This window comes from Numenius arquata, chromosome 24, assembly GCF_964106895.1.
Source record: "Numenius arquata chromosome 24, bNumArq3.hap1.1, whole genome shotgun sequence".
Taxonomy (NCBI): Eukaryota; Metazoa; Chordata; class Aves; order Charadriiformes; family Scolopacidae; genus Numenius; species Numenius arquata.
In genome coordinates this window covers 398938-418346 of record NC_133599.1, presented here as the reverse complement: position 1 = coordinate 418346, position 19409 = coordinate 398938, and the positions used below count along the sequence as shown (strand labels likewise).

Here is a 19409-nt window from a genome sequence, read left to right as displayed (position 1 = left end):
TACGCAACAGATACCGTGGTCAAATAACAAAACAAAACACACAACCTGGGGCCCAAGCACCTCCTTTTAAACCCACACGCAGGTCGCGTGCACCGCTCAGCAGTGTGGGCAGCGCTGGGGGCAGGAGGCAAATTGTCCCCGTCCCTCGGGCACCCCAGCCCTTCCCCGTGCACAGCACCATGAAGATGGCCAGATGCTGAAGACCAGGGCTGAGCACCCCAATGTCTGACTCCTTTAAGCACCGTGTCGGGCTGTGGCCAGCAGCTTGGCCGCGGTCAGAGGGGCGAGCACAGAGAGCAGCCACCGGGCACCCATGTCCCCAGGCTGCGCTTCGCAGCCGGGCAGAGGCTTCAGGCTTGGAATATGCTGCGACTAGAAGAGTCCCTAAAGCAGGATGCAAAATCCACAGGTCCCCTCCACACTTGTAACTTTGCCTGTTTTCCACATTACTCACAAAATGTTTTGAAGGGATACTTCAGGCAGATGCTGAGCAGCTGAACCCAGCTGGCACGTCGTGCTCCCTCAAACTGCACAACCGTGTCTCAACAGAGAAAACCCATCAACAGCTCTTCCAGCCACAATTCCCTACATCTGTGAGCTTGTGCCAGGAGAGAGGGTCAAATCTGACTCCAGTAGATGACAGAAATCCAATTAATTATGGCAGCCTAATTCACCTCCCTCACTCTCAGTGACCCAGTCACTCTAAAGACCCATAGGACCCAGTGGAGGTCGTGCCGAAGCGGGAAGGAGATGCAGAGAGCAAAGTTCTCTAAGGTCATCCATTTTCTCTGCTTGTAGTAGAGGGGAAAACTAAACTAAACAAAACTAAACTAAAACCAACAATCCTCCAAAAAACCCAAAAGAAGCTGTGGGAATCACAACCTTGATCTTTCCAATATCTCACATTTTGCACAAAGACTTCAGACTGACTGCACCAAGTCTCTTTCTCTTTCCGAATGTAACCAGAGTCATTAAACGTATTCCCCCTTCTGTGTGTTCATGCAGATCGGGTGCAGAATAGCTGTAAGATTTCTGTATCCAGCTGCTGAAAGGCACAGGGCTGATGATCACTGTTTAAAATGATGACAAATTTTAATTTTGCAAAAATAAGACTTTGAATCACCTGAGAGGAAGAGAGAGATCTTTAGAATAACTAATGGAAACTTGTTTTAAAACAGATATTGACTTGATGAGTCTGCAGCACTAAGCACTAACCTAGAAGCCTTGAATAAGAGTAAAGCCCACTTTTATGGCTAAATTTAATAGAAACACAAGAAGAGAAATAAATTAATAAAAACAAACATTTATTATTTTTTTCTTTTAGTGATACAGAATCTCTTTTACATGTTGCTTATGTGTAGAGTTCTGGGTGCATTCTCCTGAAGAAACCCAACAGCGTTTCTCCCAGTTAAAACAAAGAAAAGCCCAGCTTCACCTTCTGGAAAGTAGTAGAGCCCTTTCTCTCAATTGTCCAAGTTCTCCTGAAAACAAACAAAAAAACCTATGAGTATTTGCTTTAGAAAAAGAATTCAAGGCAGGTTTAAGGGAACCATCAGGAAGAGAAGGATGCGGGATGGAGGGACGGTGTGACCGTCTCCCAGGCCAATTCCATTCCTTCCCCCAGTAAAACGCAGCGAGTGGGTCTGTAAAGCTGCAAGAGCAGGACAGCGCTTTCTGTATGGCCCTTCCTTCATTATTTTGATTCTCATCTAAGGGAGCAAGCTGAGCTCGCAAGACACTGAGATCGGGAATTAAACCGCAAGACAGAGAAGCAGATCGGGAGTTTGACGTCGACTCCAGTAAGACTCCACCGAGGTGTCCAGCAAAGCCCAGCTCCCCTGGCCACACGGGGCTAGCTGGTCCTGGGAACACGCTGGGTATCAGTGAGGAGCCGAGCGAGCAGGAGGGAGAGGCAAGAGACACAAAGGAAGGACCGAAAGTGTCCAAGCAAACATCACCGCCACCTTCCCGTCCTTACCCATCCGCCGTGGGCCTCAATGTAGTTTCTCACTTGAGAATTTCCATTAATGGCTCCTACAAGGTATCTGGGATGCAGCATATCTGGAACTTTCTTAGCAAGATGCATTAGCAATTTCACAGAAACAGAGAGAAAAGCTCTCTCATACACCAGCTCGGGGTTCCGGTTACTCCAGCTCGTGATGAGAGAATCCACAGCAGCCCCAAACTTCTCCATCTGCAAGCATCGAGAGGGCAGTTTGAGCTTCTTTTTAAATGACAATGTGATAAGTCAGTCTTGCCTCAAAATCCAACATTCAGCTAAACTCCTGCATTTGCTTTTACCCTCGACTTGGCAGTGACCCCACGCAGCACAGGGCGCCCGGGGCAGGGCCCTCCGTGCTGCGGCTCCAGCTGCGGCTGAGGGACCAGGTGGGTGGCCATGGGCTGTCCAGAGCTGCAACCAGCCCGAATGGCTGCAGCACCAGAAGGGCGGCTGCAGCACCCACTCTGCCCCTCACCACAGTCTTCCTCCTCCTCCTCCTCCTCTCCCACCTGCTCCAGAGCAGCTCCTGCCATGGCAGCTCAGCCCAGGCAGTCCCAGGCTTCCGGGGGGATAACAAGCAGCTCTTTTGGAAGAGAGAAGGAGGGAAGGCAGCTCCCACAATCCAGTGTCTGTCCCGCAGTGAAGGGAGGCTGCGGGGGCCATTCCCCCAAAGTGAGGGGCGCCGTGCCGCTCCCCAGCCCCTTCTGTTCCCCGGCATGGGGCGACACGAGAGGCAGGAGAGGACAGGGTGTGCTTTACCTTTCCCCTGAGCACTTCAGCAAGAGCCTCTGAGGAAACACGTTCGAAATCCACATTGCACTGGTCCCCTATCCGCCGCAGGCGACTGGCAATCACCACCGGGTCAAACGGGATGTCCAAGTCGTCCTCTGTTCTCCCCTGGGGTCTGGACACCAAGAGTCCCTGATACCTGACCAGGCGCAGCCCCGCGGCCTGCACGGGCCCTAGGGTGGAGAGAGGACGAGGGGCAGAGAAGGCAGGGCCACGGCCCGGCCGCCTCAGCTGCCCCCACACGCTGCCCTCAGCGGGTGCCATGGTGGTTACTGCCTCCAGCGCCCGGGAGGTTCATGTACCCGACAGGACGCATTAGGAAATGTCAAACCGAAGTCCCTGAGAAATATCACAGCCATTCAGGTACTCATGGACTTCAGGGACCAAGGGGCTCTGCACCAGGGGTTTGTCCAGGTCTCTCTCCTCCCACCTCAGCTGCTTCATGCTCAAGTCTCGGTTCATCCCCACAGGCATCCCTAGGGCCTCTCTTTCACCCCTCGGGATTTTGGCAGCTCCTTCCCTCCAGGCTGCCAGAAGCACACGGAAGGTCAGAGGACTCGGAAACCCTCTCATCCCTCTCTTCCAACTGCAGCGACACGGCAGCACCGACAGGACAGCCAAGTCCAGCCTCCATCCCCCAGCGTTTGGAGGCTGTGGATCGCTGCCTGCAGTCTCCGGAGAATTTAAATATACTCAAGGTCTCTTCCGAGCAAGTGCACATTGCAATTGTTAAAGCCTCATAGGCATCCTAATTTGGGAAGGTTTTTCGCAAGGGAACAAAAGGCATGTTTCACAAGTGTCAAGTATAGAAAACCATTAGAACTTCTCAGCTACGCTGCATAAAGTGGGGAGGGAGCATCAGTTAAAGCATTTTTCCCTTAAAGCATCCTGAGGGGACAAAAGAACAACAGAGTATTATTTATTTTTTCTGAATAGTACCAAAACAAGGTTCAGCCAGAAGGAGCTACCCGACAGTGAAGGTTTCAGCAAAACCATTTCCACGCTTGACAAAGTCATAGGGAACTGAAAGCAGGATATTTCGACATAAAGCGATGGACAACTAGATCTGGAGGCATTGCTTCCTGGTCCACCCTCCCTCCCTCATCCAGCCCCTAATTAATTCCAGTTCAGCTCCTCTCATTGGGGTGCCTGCAGCCTGGGGCCGAAGCCTGCGCTCCCCAGCCCTCGGGACAGCGGAGGAACAAGCGTCCGATCCAGGAAATGAGCACTCCGTGAACGGAGACTTTTCCTTCAGGCAAAATGACTAACCTCCATGAAGCGTTTGAGAAGTGAACTTTGCTTGCTGTCTGGTGTCAGCAAGATACCAGTGTCTCTCGGGACATTTTAACTGGTTTGTTGCCAAGAAAATAATGGGAAAAGCAACATAAATACAGGTGAAGTTCTGGGTTTCCTGCAACATTGCCCAGCAAACCAAAGTAGCCCAAATGATACTGGGAGTTTGGGAAGCAAAGACTACATTCTGTCTTACACATTGAAGCAACTGTTTTTATCCAATAAGCAATATGAGCTTTCTTTTCGATAGCAACAATTAGAACTTGTCCCACCGGCTGGTTGGTTACTGAGGTCCAGGGGACCCGCACAGGGCTCGGCAGCCCCTTCCCTGCCCGCAGCCGCAGCCCCGGTACGGAGAGTGGGGAGGGGGGAGCCCCTGGCAGCCCCCGCTGCTGGCCCTGCCAAGGCAGACTGCGGCGGACGCTGCCCGGCATCCAAACACCTCCACCTTGCTCTAACTTTCCCGCCAAAACAGGGGTCACTTGGAAGTCATCGCAGACCTGTGTTTTAGGAAACTCAATGACTCCAACTACAGCCTCCTTCCTTCAAGCGTTCAGCCAAAGCGCTCCTGTCATCTGCACCAAAGAAACCACTTTTTCCTCCCCGAAGAGGCTTTACCTCCCGAGTCTGTCTCCAGGTTCCGGTAGCCGCTCTCATCTTCACTCAGCAGGTCCAAGAACAAGGCGTTGACAACACACTCCGTTTGCTCCTCGAAGGTCACCATTGCAGCACGTCCCCCCGCCCACGGCCACACCGACACCACACTCCTTCACAGGTGGCTTTGCCTCCGGGTTTCGGCTTCCTTTTCCCAGAGTTGCACAGGTTCTTCCTTCTGGGAAGAGCATGACCACTGACTCCTCCCCGGGACAGCACCACAGGCAAATATTTGCTCTCTCAACTGTTGTAATTCAACCTATGGGTGTGGTTTAGTATTGAGATAAACCCTTTCTGTTAAGATCACTGAAATATTTACAAGTTACCAAAGACTGCGGACATGTCCATTCATCAAGGAAGGTGTCTGAAGAAGAGCCCAGAATCTCCAAGTCCCGTCCCAGACAGACTAGACCGGGCCCAGCCCCAGCAGAGGAAATGATGGTTTGCCAACAACTATTTTTTCAACAGCTATTTTTTTTCTTCTAAAAACTGCATAATGCCAATGCTCCAGTGCAGCTCTCCTCAGGGATAAGAAAACAACGTATGCATAAAAACACTGGAAACTGTGAATAGGAGCTCTGCTAGAGCCAACTTGCCTACCTTTGAACTCACCCGTACGTAGCTCACCTCTGGCAATAATTTGGCATATGAGACTGAAGTAAATTTTTTCACAATTGCTCCTTAAAGCCTTGCTTCACGGAAGTTGAGAGAGAAAAGCCCTGTCTGACAAAGGCAGGATCTGGACCACAGTTCTCTCCAGATCCGGTAGTGATCAGATGACTCCATCCCACAGACTTCAGAGTTGAACCAACAAGGAATGATTCACATTTTTATTAGGAAATTCAGAAATAAAACCTAAAACCTGTTGTTTAACAGTAGCAGCAGTGTTTCAGTGAAGTGCATGGAAGGCATATTGCAATTTAGAGGTACAACATCCATTAAAAGAAATTTTCAATTACAAGAAGTCTTACAGAACAGGGTTAGCAAAGGCACTGCTTGGGGCACAACATAAAGCCCCATTACCGTGACCGGTGGCTGCAGCCTCAGCCACGTAGTCTTCCTCAGGCTCTGCCACTCTGTGGCTGTGACGAGGACACTTCCCGTGACGCTGTACAAAGTCCGACTCCCCATGACTTTCAGCAGAGCAGACAGAGTGCTGTCAACACGCTCTTCACAAAACGAGTCCCGCGGCTGCCCAGAGTGTAACTTTAAAAATTTACTGCAAAAATTTAGTCACACAGCAGTGCCCCATCCTGCGCACTGTACTGCAAGGACAGGGTGACAGAACCGCACAGAAATAAGCACGACGCAGAAAACAAACTTTTTAATACCCTTTCTAGTTAGAAAGTAACAAATGGTAAAAATCAGCATCAGCAAAAACTTCATGCTCCGTACAGGTTGTGACAACCACCATAGATGCCACCACTTCCGTGCCTCTCGCCAGCATCAGCGGGCTCAGGAACACGTTCCTTTGTCCCTTCCCAGCCTGGAGGGAGGACAGACCCCTCATCCTGCCCCGTCCACAGCTGCAGCCACCCCCCCCATCGCTCTGCTCCCTCGGCCCAGCCCAGGAAGGGGCAAACACTCCCGCAGGGTAACAGTACAAACCCAGCATCACGTGTGGCGAGTGAAGCCAGAGAAAAACACTTCCTGTGCCCCGAGCAATATCCCACTGGGATAAGGGAGCAATCAGGACCCCAGTCCGGCAACTGTCCCCATGACGGTCCTCAGTGCCGAAACAAAGGTCTGCAGCGCCTCTGGCCTCACCTCGCTCTGCTTCACCGAAACCTGCATCCCCGCATCTGCCGCCTCCAGCAGGAGCTCTGTTAGGAAGAGGCATCCTGTGTTGTCCTGAGCCCCGAGATAAGCTTTCCAGGGCTGGACGCCAGCTTTGGTCATAGCAATAGTCTGGATGTGGACAACGTGAAGGGCCGTCTGTATGGTATCAGGGTGAACAGCCCCGCACCAGGGCAGAGAGAGGCGGCAGCTCATGTCCAAGCTCAGCCAGGTCTTCTCAAACTGTTCTGCAGTCAGGTGAACATCGGGAATTAAGGTCAGGCTGCCTGTATCAGGATGAACCTTGAGGACGTCTTCATTCCCTTCAGAAATCAGTGACTCTGAAATGAAACCACAAACATGTGAAACGGTGCAGCTCCCAATTTCACAAAGAACATCTCACGGGGTCATCAGATGAAGAGGGCTGGAATCACAATGCCTTCAGCATCACACAAAATAAAACACTAAGCATTCTCAAAGCACTGTCATCTTCTTCCAAAGAAACCCACATGAGAACATCTACTGACAAGGGGAAAATCCCAGGGGAAGGTGAGGCCGATTACCTGTGTCTCTGTTCCTGGAGTCAGTATGAGGAGAACAAGCGTAAGAGGGTTCTGGGGGCTCATGAGCAGCGACAAGCTCCCAGCATTCTCTGCCATAAACCGGTGCAAGGGTATTAAATTCTGAAGCCCATGTATTCACAGGTCGCTCAGTTTGGTCTTCCAGGAGCCCCAGAGAGGGGTCAGACTTGGGGCCACACAGGACCCGTTTCACTTCTTCCACACCCGACTGCAAAAGGCGATAGTAGAACAACCCACGGTCTCGTACTGCCATATCCATCTCCTCCTCTGGGAATGAGAGGGACATAGTTTATGGAGAATTCTACCGTCCAGACTTCCCTGAAGTACTAAGCCTTAATCACAGAAGCCAGATTCCCAGCGATACAGCGTAAGCCTGTCACACTCACCAACCACACAACCAGGGGCCCACCAGCAGCCCAGGGCATAAAGCCACCATGCCGTGCCACCTGGATGGCTCCCTCACAGCAAGGTTCGAGGCACTGGGGACGCAGCCAGACCAGGTCCCCAAAAGCCTGTCCTACAGCGTCAGCGAAACAGAAGGAAGGGAACCCACCTATGCAGTAATAGAGCAACCTCCCGAGCATGTCCTGACACTCAGCAGGACGAGACAGGAAGAGTCGCACCAGTGCCGTCAGAAGCTCCATCTTCACTGCTGGGAACATCTCCGACTTCATGTTCTCCACAAACTCCTCCAAAACATAGGGGGCATTGGGTACCTTCTCGCCGTGTGCACCCAGGAGCCAGATCAGTGCTTGTTTGCCCTGAAGGAACCACAGATAAAATAGCAAATAGGTGCCACTTACTAGCAAGAATGCTGACACGAAATAAAGAGATATGAGAGAACAGGTCTTTTGAAGATTTGTGATCTTTGTCCTGCCAATGGCGACCCAAAAGAAAGCCAACAGTCATTGTCTACCCACCCTCAGCAGCTGCCAGCCCATGGCACAAGGCCGCCTCACCTCGCTGTCCTGGATGGTGTCCTCACAGCCAGGCAGTGCCCGACACACCGCGCCCGTGCACTGCGGACACAGCCAGACCAGGTCCCGGAAAGCCTGTACCACCGCTGCAACGGAACAGAATGCTCAGCATTCCCCAGGAGTCATAAAACCACCAGGGGGGAAAAAAACATTCCAAAAAACCCCACTTGAGACTTTGCAATTCTTAGCCAGGGAGGCCAGTGTCTTCCGTGTGACTGTGATTTGAGACACCCTCCTTCAAAGCCCCGTGACGCAGTGCCGGTCAGAGCAAAGCTGCATCAAGGCTAAAATAGAGCACTGAAACTTCAGGTTGTTCCTCTGGCTTCTAGAAAGTAATCTATCTTCTGGACATTCCCCAGCCTTTCAAAAGACACTGACTCATGATGGTTCACACACACAAGGTTAGAATGACAAATTAAAACTAACGCCAATTCAAAACGAGTCTCATGAACTTTAGGTCAAAATTTTAAAGGCTCTGCTGCCTACTTACAGAAACACCAGCAGCTCCTAAGACTTAATTCAGCAGCTGAGTGCAAGCATGTGATTTTCAAAACTGAAAGCAAGACCATTTAAAAGAGAGGGCAGGAACAGCAATTATATGAAGTTAGATCTGAGGTCAGCAGAAGAAAAAGAGAAGCCTGGGTACAATTGAATCAGACTATTATATGAGGAACAGAAATCACAGAGATTTAGAAGACACAGACTAAGAGTCCCAGTTCGCAAGAACTCAAAATCAGATCTGTTAATCATCTTGGCCCTCATAAACAGTCACTAAAATGTCTCTGCCGAGTCCCTCACTCCCCAGGTCAGCAGGCAGCAGCCAGGAAGGACCCTCCACATCAGAGAACGCAGCTGTGACCATCTCCCCCTTCGCTACAGAGTAGGAAGGAAAAACTCCAATGTCCGGTCACACCACACGCCACCACTCCACCAGGAAGACTTCCACATGCAGATGCCAATTATATTAAAAGGCAAGTCCTTTTCAGAGCCTCGAGTTTGGGATCACAAGCCCCAGCAAGGCTCCCTCTCCCTGAGAGCATAAGCCAGGCAAACACCCCATGAACGATTACCTGAAGTGATGTGCTCCTGCTGTAGCCCCAGGAGCTCTGTCAGAATCCCCACACACTGCTCTGTGTATGTCCGGGCAATATTGCCTGCAGAGACACCAAAGGACGTAAAAGCCAACCTTTTATCAGAGTGAAATAGGAACCACGAGCCCAACTATTCATCACAACTCACTTTGAAGAAAGTCTTTCTCTTTCACTTTTTGACTAAGATTTCTGAAAGTGTAGTTGAATGAGCTGGTTCTCCACCCAGGGGACAGGTTCCTCCTTCTGAAACCACGCCTCAGAAGAAGTCTGAACTTTTCTTAGATATTGTCCTGGTTTCAGCTGGGATAGAGTTAATTTTCTTTCTAGTGGCTGCTGTGTTTCAGATTTGGTATCAAAAGAATGTCAATAATGCGTATTGTTTTAGTTATTGCTAGGTGATATTTATAGTATTCAATTACTTTTTTCCACTTCCCATAGAAGCCGAGAAGGAGCCTGGACAGAACGATGGATCGGCCAATGGAATATTCCATACTACAGACACGCTCAGTACATAAACGGGGGCTGGCCAGGGGGGCAGGAAGGAATCCACAATTGCTGCCAATGGTGCCAATTGACCAATTTACTGGGTGGTGAGAGTGACTTGTGTCACTATTATTATTATTGCTATTTTCCTTTTCTGATATTGTTCTATTAAACTGCCTTTACCTCAGCCCACAAGACTTTTTATCTTTCCCCTCCTTTTCTCCCTGCTGTTCTGGGGAAAGAGAGAACTGCACGAGCGGCTGCGTGGTCCTGGCTGGGGTTAAACCAGGGCACACGTAACATGCAAGAAAGGCATTTTAGCATCCCTGGCTTTCTCATTATGAATACTATAGAAACTCACATCTTTTAAAGCTTGCAGAAACAAAATGAAAGTGCCCCAAATCACCTTAACTCTGCCCCCACCACAACTCAAAGAGGAAGCAGGGATTAGAGCAGCTCCTCCACCCACTACAGCTTCATTCAATGCTACTGGGCTCATTAATAAGATGAAATGCCATGATTTCCTTAGAGCGTCTCATCAGAGCACAGACATCTGAATGGGATTCAAGGACATTATATGCAACCTGAAACAGGTGAATGCGAGGGATTCCCAAAGAATCAGCACAATTGTGAATGTTCACACAGAACATTCCTGGGGAGGCTGCTCTACAGAGGCTGTACTGCTTCAGCACACGCCGGTTCTTTGGCATTTGCCCAGATACACGTGGGCAGAGAAAGGCCTGGACGAAAGGTCTAGAACTGCAGCTGCCCCTGAGGCCAGACACAGCTCTCACCTATGGCAAAGATGGCTCCTTGGGCAAGCTCTACCGAGACATCAGTACAATAGCCCTTCAGCTCCTCCAGCACCTGCTGTACGTTTTCATCATTCACCAGCTCACACAACACCTCCATCTTCTGGCATTTGATGTAGTGGGGCTCTGAATATGAACAGAAGAACTTTTTGTAGTGGCTGCTAAAATGGCCGGGAAGGCTCCCAAGGATCTGACGCACGTGGCAGAGTGCAGTGAAGCAGAGCTCCCTGCTCTCGGAGGTGCAGGCCGACAGCAGTGGCCCCTTCACCCTCACCAAAACGTCTGCCTGCACGTGGGGGTACTCCCTGGCCAGCACCAGGAAAAGCTTGGTGGCTGCCATCACAACGCTGGGGCTGCTGCTTTTGAGATAGCCATCCAGCAAACTGAGTATGTCGAAGAGCTCCTCCTCACTGCGGGGCCTGTAGCGCAGAAGGAAGGCAAGCACCTCGCTCTGCCCCCACTGATCCAGGTCTGCCATCCTGCCAAGAGAATAAACACGGTTTTCAGGAGTCAAGAAGCGCACAAAGATCTGCACTGTGCAGAGCCCTCAGAGTTTCTTACACCCTCTTTTTCAAACCAAATGCTTCAGAAGTAGATACCACAATTTTGTCTCAAGAGAATTGATCCGTTTATGGACATAGGCTTAACCCAGTACCAGTCATGTGCACTTCTGGTGGTGCTCTAAGCCAGACAGCAACAATGACAGGAACCCTGGGCACAACAATACCCCTCTTTTGCCAGATCATGTAGAATTATCTGCAGAAAAGTTAATTTCTTCAAGCAATGGATAAGCTATATATATATTTTTCAACAGACTGGGAGATATATAGTATAACATACCTGTGATACCTGTCCCACAAATATCTCATGTGTACTGTCATCAAAAATAAAACCCAAACCTGACCCCGTTAACTTACAATTCCAAAACAAACGACCACGTGAAGCAAAGACTCCCTGGAAAAGGAGTCTTAAGATCTTAGCACAGAAGTAATTTGGTTTCTCTTGGGATGGGCCCCTTCCTCTTTGGGTTCCTGACTCTTCCCTTCAAGTTCTGACAGGAGCCCAGAAATACCTGCTTTATTTGCATGCAAAATGCAAGAACGAGAATGAAGCTTCCAGCAGCATCTTAACAGCAAAGAAAACAAACCTGTTGAGGAGATGGTGGGCAATGGGTTTGTTGATGACAACTCCTCCCTCCTTCTTCAAGATCTCTTCTAATGCCCTCAGACAATTCACGACTACAATGGGATCCTGATCACGAAGCAAACTGTACAGCTCATTCACCAATGCACCATCTGCAAAGAAACAGGAGTCTCTGTAGGAAATTCTGTTGACACGCTGCAATTTAATCACCGCCTATACGCATTTATCACCAACGAAAGATACGGCTTGAACCGGGAGAAGCAGTGAACAGCACTTCCAGCTCTGCAGTAACACCCGCCCCGGCACGACCCCTCCCCGAGGTCTGCAGGGGCTGCGGGAACGGCGGGGTGAGAGCAAGGAGGTGAGGAACCGCCGCAGTATCGACTCCATCTGCAGCGACAGCCCCCTCGTCTTCCTCCTCCCTTTCTGTCTTGCAGCCCAGAGGCACAGCCAGGAAAAACCGCAGGCCTGGACGTGCTTCCAGCGGCTGGATGCCCTCGGCTCCCGGGGACCACCGTGTGTCCCCCCCCCAGCTCCCGGGGGCCACCGCCCCGTCCCCCCGCACTGGGCGGACGCCCCCCGCAGCCCACTCACCCACTTCGGAGTCCCCCTGCAGCTTCACCATCTTGGCGCAGCCCAGCACGGCCGCTCTCCGCACGTAGGAGGCCTTGTCCCGCAGCCCGCTGAGGAGGGGCTGCTGCAGGTACTCCTGGATGCCCGGCATCCTGCGGCGGGGGGAGGCGACTCAGAGAGACGGCACCGGCACCCCCCGCCGCCGGCACCGGGTCCCTCCCGCCGCCCCGGGCCTCCCCCCTACTCCTGCTCCGGCGCCCCCCCGTCCCCCAGTCTCCGCCTGCCCCGAGTCCCCCCGGCCGCCCCGTCCCACCTGAGCCCGCACATGCTGCGGAGGGCGAGCCCCCGCACGGCGGGGCTGGGGTGGCTGCAGTCCTTGCGCAGCGTGTTGACGGCCAGCAGCGCCAGCTGCGGCTGCCGCGGGGCCTGCGCCCGCACGTACAGCGACACCAGCTTCTTCTGCACCACGTCGGCGGCCGCGCTGGCCTTCACCATCTCCGGGAACAGCCCCGACACGTCCGCGCCCTGCGCCATGTGCCTGCGCCGGAGACACCCATCAGCGACCGCCCCGCACCGGCCCCGCCGCCGCTCCCCCCCCACCCCGCCCGCCGTACCGGATGACGCGCAGGACGGCGGCGCGGTACCGCAGACGATCCGCCTGCACGTGCGGGTTGGCCAGGGCCCGGCGCAGCTCCCGCACCGCCTCCTCGCCGCCCAGGTACGGCATGGCCCCAGTAGGCCCGGTCCCGGTCCCGGTCCCGGTCCCCGTCCACCGAGCGCCAGCCCCGGCCCCGCCCCTGAGGAGCCGCCTCGGCCCCGCCCCGCGCTGCGCGCGCAGCCCCGCCCCGCCCCGCCGGTGCCCGCGCGGCGCCGCCCGCCAGTTTGGGCGGGAAGCGGCGGGTGGCGCGCGGCGGCCGCCATGAGCGGGACGGTGCTGGCCGGGACGCCTATCGCCGTGGACTTCTGGAGCGTGCGGCGGGCGGGCGGCGCCCGGCTCTTCTTCCTGTCGCACATGCACTCGGACCACACGGCGGGGCTCTCGAGCACCTGGAACCGCCCGCTCTACTGCTCCCCGCTCACCGCCCGCCTCCTGCACCGCCGCCTCCAGGTACGTGCCCCCGGCCCCCCCCGGCCCGCCCCGGCCCCCCCCGGCCCGGCCTCACCGCCCGGCCCCGCAGGTGCCGACGCGCTGGATCCGGCCGCTGGAGGTGGGTCAGAGCCACGTGGTGGGCGAGGAGGTGACGGTGACGCTGCTCGACTCCAACCACTGCCCCGGCTCAGTCATGTTCCTCTTCGAGGGAGCCTTCGGCACCATCCTCTACACAGGTACGGCCGGGCCCCCGCGGCGCCGCCGCCGCCCCGACCCGCCCTGACGCCCTCTCCTTGCAGGGGACTTCCGCTACGCCAGCGCCATGCAGGGGGAGCCGGCGCTGCGGGGCCGCCACATCGACCGCCTCTACCTGGACAACACGCACTGCCACCCACAGCGGCCCCTGCCCTCACGGCAGCACGCCACGCGCCAGGCCGCTCACCTCATCCGCGCCCACCCACGACACCACGTCGTCATCGGTGAGTGCCGCCCCACGCTGCCGTGCGCCCGCCATCCCCGCCCTGCCCTGGCCAGGGCTCAGCCCCACGCTGCCGCCGCTCTCCCCGCAGGCGTGTACAGCCTGGGGAAGGAGACGCTGCTGGTGGACCTGGCCCTGGAGTTCCGCACCTGGGTGGTGGTGAGCTCCTGGCGCCTGGAGCAGATGCGGCTGCTGGAGCTGCCCGATGTCTTCACCACTGAGGAGGGGGCCGGCTGGATCCGTGCCGTGGATGTCGCTGAGATCCGCTGGGATACCCTCGTCAGCTGGAACATGCTGCACCCTACCATCGCTATCATCCCTACCGGCAGGCCCGTGAAGGTCACCCACCCCAACATCCACCTTATTCCATACTCGGACCACTCTTCCTTTTCGGAGCTGTGCGAGTTTGTGAAGTGGCTGAAGCCTTGCTCGGTCATTCCAATCGTGAGGGGTGGCGTGTGCCAGGCTTACTTTCAGAACTACCTAAGTTCTGCCCCCCAAGCACTTCCTGACCTCAAAATGCCAAAGCCCGCGCAGGAGTCTGCACAGCAGCAGAGCAGAGGGAAGGGGCAGGAGCCCGTGTGTCTCTTGAAAAGAGCTGCCCACCGTTCTGTGCCCCGAGGAGTTGTTTATGAGTCCCCAGAGAAATACACTGAGAAATCTGAAGACTTCACGGGTGTTAAGGCTCCTCAGCAGAACAACTGCAAGTCAGCCTTCTGCTGGAAAGGAGGTTGTGCTTGTTGTCACACGGGCAAGAAGGGGGAGGCAGAGAGTGGAGAACAGGCAGGGGTGGCAAGAGCAGCTGGCACTGGCAGCCAGGCACCTCTCTCTGACCGGCACTTCGCAACTGGGTTTGCAGAGCAGTATTTACTCACTCCCTTAAATGTCCTAAAGCAGAATTCCTCACAGAAATTTGACAAGCTGGTAGAAGACTTCTTTAGGAGGGGAGAAGCGTCCTGAAAAATGTGACACTTGACAGTGCTGAGGCAGTTGACAGTGGTGATGAGAGGTCTTACTGCCACATCCCATGCTCTGTGCTCAAGTTTCCCACCAGGAGAGAGGAGCTCAGCTATGGGGCTCTTCTTTCTTTACCTCTTATTAGAGGACAAGGAGGAAAGTATAACCAATTTGTAGGCATTGGATTTTTATTTTATTTATTTTTATATCTCTGTTTACATCTGCTCCACACTACACTCAGGCAGTGTGGTCCTGCTGCACGTGCCTTGTATCTGCTTCTTGCAGTGACTTACCTGTCTTCTGTGGCAAAAGGTGCTGCCAGGTTGATTGGATCTGAGCAGCAGAGGGTGTGAGCTGCCTGCAGCTGAGGTAATTAGTGGGGATGAAGGAAGCAAGAAGGGGGGAATCTGAGAGCCCCAAAGGTTCTTCTTTCTGTATGTCTGTAATGCTTCCTTGATAATGAGCGGTTCACTCCAAGATGCATTACGAATATTATATATTAAGGTCTATTTAAAAAATCATGCTTAAAGAAATCTAGAAAATGAGTGCCACTAAGTCTATTTGTCTATTAATCTAATAATACCTCCAGACAGCACTGCTTTTGTATCCAGCCAACTGCAGCTGGATGCAGTTCTGTTCTTCTGAAAGCACCATTTTAATGTTAATTGTCATTGCTTTTTCAGGTTACTGGCTGGAAAAAATAGGAATTGTCTGGGTTCCTGAGTTCTGGGCTTTCCGGAATGGGTTACTAGATTCTCTGCACTCAGGTCTGCACGTCTGAATTCTGCTTGAGTGCAAAGCGCTTCTGGTAACATTCTGCTGGGCCCACCCCACCGCCTTCCCACCCACTGCCCACTCTTGTCCCGCAGTGGCAAGTGGGATGGAAGGTAATGAAATGTCTGCTTAGTGGTATAAAGTGCTCGGTCTGTGCAGCATTGTTTGGGAGGAGTGCTGTGGCTGAACAGCAGAAGTGGCTGTGTTGTTAGAGGTCGGGCATGGCCAGGGTCAGCCCTGTGACGAGCCAGCGGGTGCCCATGGTAGAGCCTGGAGGCACAGGAGTCATCCATGCCAAACGGCACTAGCAGCGTTGCACTCTGGCTCCCCATGGGGTGAAGGGGAAATGGTCACTAGGCACTTTCCTGGAACAACAAACCAGTTCCTCAGCTTTGTCTAACCTCCTTGTTACTTTCAACACAAAGCGTTTTATGGGATGTTGACCAGGATCTGAGTCTCTCCTGAATGGAGTGTCCTGCCCTCTCCAAGACCAGCTGGATGGGTTGAACTCCCTGAATCAGGTCAGAAAAGGGGGCGTTTGCTCTTTGAGTAAAGCTCAGGCTCGTGGAGAACAAAGGTGCCTGTAGATGCAGCAGCCACACCTCTTAAAAACAAGGCTGTCCTGAACAGTAATCGTGATGACAGCCAGAGTGGGCATGTTTGGAAAGCTGTTTGGCAAACAGGAGCCCGATCTCCCAGCTCTGGGCCTTCCCAGGCCCTGCAGCATTTATCACTGTAAATTAAGCAGTGCCTCTGGTGAGGGCTGTCTGTGGACCCTGCTGCTGGGGAGGGAGGGAGGGAGCAGTGTTCTGTGAAACACACTTCTGAAGGGGCAGCAAGGGCAGCTCAAGCTTCTCGCTGCCGTCTGTATGGCCCTGTCTCTTTGAGGTTTCTGTTCGGATTATTTGCTGATCAGGTCTCTTTGAGGTTTCTGTTCGGATTATTTGCTGATCAGAACTCCATTAGGTCGGGGTGAGCAGAGGCACATACATCTTCTGTAACATCTGAGACTGCCAGGGAAGTAATGGTGCTGTGCTTGTAGTGTTTTGTCTGCTGCTGGCTGCCTTGGAGACACAGGCTGTTATTTAAATATTGTTGAAATTTAAGTGACTCACTTGACAGGCAAGTGCCTGAACTCCCGGATTCCTCGTCCTGCTCTCTCCTGCAGCCTCTCCACTGCTCAGGTGGAATGTCTGCCTTCTGAGTCACCGCTCCATTTAGGTGTGTTGCAAATCTGATGCGTTTCACTGCTGATGTTTTGTGGCATCCAGCCTTCCCTCTCTTATCAACCGTTATCACCTCCTGGTGAACCTCTGGGCAAAATGGAGTTGTAAATAGTAATCCTTTACAGAGGCAACTGATCTTTAGATGACACAAAAAGTGAAACTTGCAGAGACTTCAGAAGCTGGGATCTGCACCCCATTTCTGAACGCTGAGTTAAAACTGCAGAAGAAATGCTGGCTTCTGTTACATGAGCCTAAAAGGTAATTCCTGCCACTTCAGAAAGAAATTATCCAAATCATATAGCGCCAAGGAAACCTAAAATCTCCATGGTTTTCCAAGGCAACAGAAGCAGAAGAGACTTGGCCAACAGCACGTTGAAGATCTTTGCCTCAGCGCAGCAGCTGCATGAGGTGTTTCAGAGTGCCGCATGTTTCCTCCCTCTCTTAGGTGTTAAAATACTGCTTTTGTGTGTTATCCTAAAATCCTGGAAAACAAAACGTGGCCTTGTGGGGAAATCTGGCAGTATAGTATTGGTGAGCTCTGAGGTTTCTGAAGATCCTTTGGCTTCCCTTGAAGTCTCGTGGCAGTAAATAGCTGGCCTCTTACAGGCCTTGTTCTACCTCATGTTTGCCTCCAAAGTTTCCCCTTTTCCAGCCACCAGCCTGGTTCACAGGGAGCTGGGCTGTCACCTACACCAGGGGCTGAACGTGCTGCATCCAGCTCAGCGGCACAGGGCTGTGCCAGCACTGCTGCCACAGCGGTGCTATGCTCCCAACAGCGACAGTGAGGAGCTGTAGCCAAGTATTAGCTTGAGCATGGGCTATTGAAGGGCCACGTGCTTAGGAAATTCACTTCTCCCAGCAGGGAAAAAAAAAAAAAACAGTGCTCAGACCAAAGCCCCCCCAAATCTATAGCCACAGAGCGTGCCTGAGCTGCTTATCTCTCTTCCACAGCTGGGAACCAAGCCCCAACGAAACAACTCACCCGTGGCCTTACAGAGCAGCGAGGAGGGAGCCGAGTTCCTTTTGGCAAGTTCTTAGCTCTGTTTTTAACAATCTGCGATCAAATGCCAGCGTGTGGTGAGGGCAGGGCAGGTTCTTCTGGGAGCGGGGCTGCCTGCTGAGCTCCTTCCACACAGGTGCCTGTGAAAATCCAATAGCCGTGCTGGGAAACAGCCCAGTTGGCTCTCGCTTCTTTGAAACAGTAGAAAATCATGAAGGGGGGGTGCCCTGTCTGTGCTGTGGAGAGGAGGAGGACTCCTTAGGTTTAGTTGCTGCCAAGAGACAGGTAAAACTTGCCGAGCTCGTGTGCTCCGCAGCAAACAAGCGTATGCTGTAGATCCGTGGGGAACATCCCGCAGCGCTCGGTGCCGCCGCATTTCCAGCCCCGCTGCCTGCGCCGCGAGGCTGCAGCACCATTCCCTGCTGCGGAGTTGCCGCCCCCTTCTCAGCACACGCTCTTACTGGTATTTTCTAGATAAAAAGAATTGTGTAATGAGGGAATCTTCATCAACAAGAAAATTAATTCAACGAGTTCACATCATTTCCTGTAGGGTCTCTGCCTGTAACGGTCTGACTAGCAAACGGTGGATTGTGAGATTGAGGTATTTTGATTATTTTTTTTATTGTATCTTCTTTTCCGCTGCTTATCTGGATGCAAACCACTACCCTTGAGCCTTTATTCTCGTTAAAAGGTGCGAATTCGTGCTCGTTGTGCTGCTGTTCCTGTAAGAATAAATATGAAGCTGTGAAAGTTTCTGAGATTTTGGTAAGCGTCTTTGTGAACATTTTAAAGTAAGAAGAAAACCAAGGAACGTCTCCGAAGTGTCCTTTGGCTCCGGAAGAGGCTGAAATAAAGCACCCTGGATGGGGGGTTCCCTTCCCAGCCTCCCCTCCGCCCCCAGAGCGCTCCGGCCGCCGCGGCCTCCTCCGTGCTCGTTTGACGGTCACCGGCCCGTGGGGTGCCGGTTGCTGGAACGCCTCCCGGGTGCCGGCAGGGAAGGGGCCGTTGCCCCTGGCGTTCCCGCCGCTCCCGGGCCCGGGCCCGGCCCCGCCGCTTCCGCCCGGCCCGCGTCACGGCGGCGGCGCACGCGGTCACGTGGGCGGGCTCGGCGCTCGGCCCGCCTGGCCGGCTCGGGGCTCGGCTGGCTCAGTCTGGCGCGGGCGGCCGAGGGGCCCGGAGCGGCGCGGCGGGAGCGCGGCGGCGGCGCTCGGCCCGGGCGGCGGCGGCGGCGGCGGCGGGGCTGGGGGGGCCCGGCCGGGCCGTGAGGGCGCGGCGGAGCCTGGCGGCGGCGGCGGCGGACCGGCCTGGGGGCTCCCCCCGGCGTGCGCGGGCCGAGCGGGCCGGGCCGGCGGCCGCGGCGGGGCTATGATGCGCCCGCTGCGGGGCTCCGCACCCCCGTGTGTCCCCCTGGCAGGTCCGGCCCGCGGCTGAGAACCCCCCACCGGCGGTGAGTGCGGGCGGGCCCGGGCGGCGGCGGAGGGGCGCGGGGCGGCCCGGCGGGCTCGGGAAGCCTGGGCGGCCGCGCGGCGGAGGCCCGGCCCGGCCCGGCCCGGCCCCCGGGCTCGGGGCGGGAGGCGGCGCTGCGGGCGCGGCGGGGCCGGGCCGGCGGCCGCTGTCCGCCCGCGGCGGGGCCGGGCCGGGCTGGACGCCGTTCCCGGGCCGTGGCGTTCGGGGTGCGCTCTGCCGGAGCGGCCTCCGGGGGAAGCTCGA

General features: G+C 54.3%; 3 protein-coding genes across 10 annotated transcripts; 1 reads left to right on the top strand and 2 right to left on the bottom strand.

The window, feature by feature from the left end:
- Positions 1–1463: 1463 nt before the first annotated feature.
- BCL2L15 (BCL2 like 15) lies at positions 1464–4808 on the bottom strand. Its single transcript, XM_074163494.1, has 4 exons — positions 4678–4808; positions 2762–2930; positions 1979–2194; positions 1464–1481 (listed from the first exon to the last, which is right to left on the bottom strand). The coding sequence occupies exons 1-4, from the start codon at positions 4806–4808 to the stop codon at positions 1464–1466; spliced, it is 534 nt and encodes a 177-aa protein (XP_074019595.1).
- Positions 4809–5552: 744 nt separating this feature from the next.
- Positions 5553–12953, bottom strand: AP4B1 (adaptor related protein complex 4 subunit beta 1). 8 transcript variants are annotated; one of them, XM_074163194.1, is made up of 10 exons: positions 12789–12953; positions 12488–12712; positions 12196–12326; positions 11606–11753; positions 10441–10937; positions 9143–9226; positions 8055–8158; positions 7649–7856; positions 7078–7362; positions 5553–6855 (listed from the first exon to the last, which is right to left on the bottom strand). In XM_074163194.1, the coding sequence occupies exons 1-10, from the start codon at positions 12899–12901 to the stop codon at positions 6428–6430; spliced, it is 2223 nt and encodes a 740-aa protein (XP_074019295.1). In that variant the 5' UTR covers positions 12902–12953; the 3' UTR covers positions 5553–6427. The 8 variants fall into 8 exon arrangements, with proteins under 8 accessions (XP_074019295.1, XP_074019296.1, XP_074019298.1 ...); XM_074163195.1 differs by lacking the exon at positions 12488–12712 and having other exon boundaries at positions 5559–6855; positions 12789–12901; XM_074163197.1 differs by lacking the exons at positions 7649–7856; positions 8055–8158 and having other exon boundaries at positions 5559–6855; positions 12789–12901.
- A 140-nt stretch (positions 12954–13093) lies between these two features.
- On the top strand, positions 13094–15480 carry DCLRE1B (DNA cross-link repair 1B). The gene is made up of 5 exons (XM_074163521.1): positions 13094–13282; positions 13353–13500; positions 13564–13743; positions 13834–14472; positions 15383–15480. Exons 1-5 carry the CDS (start codon positions 13094–13096, stop codon positions 15478–15480), a joined length of 1254 nt encoding a protein of 417 aa, XP_074019622.1.
- The last annotated feature ends 3929 nt before the right edge of the window (positions 15481–19409 follow it).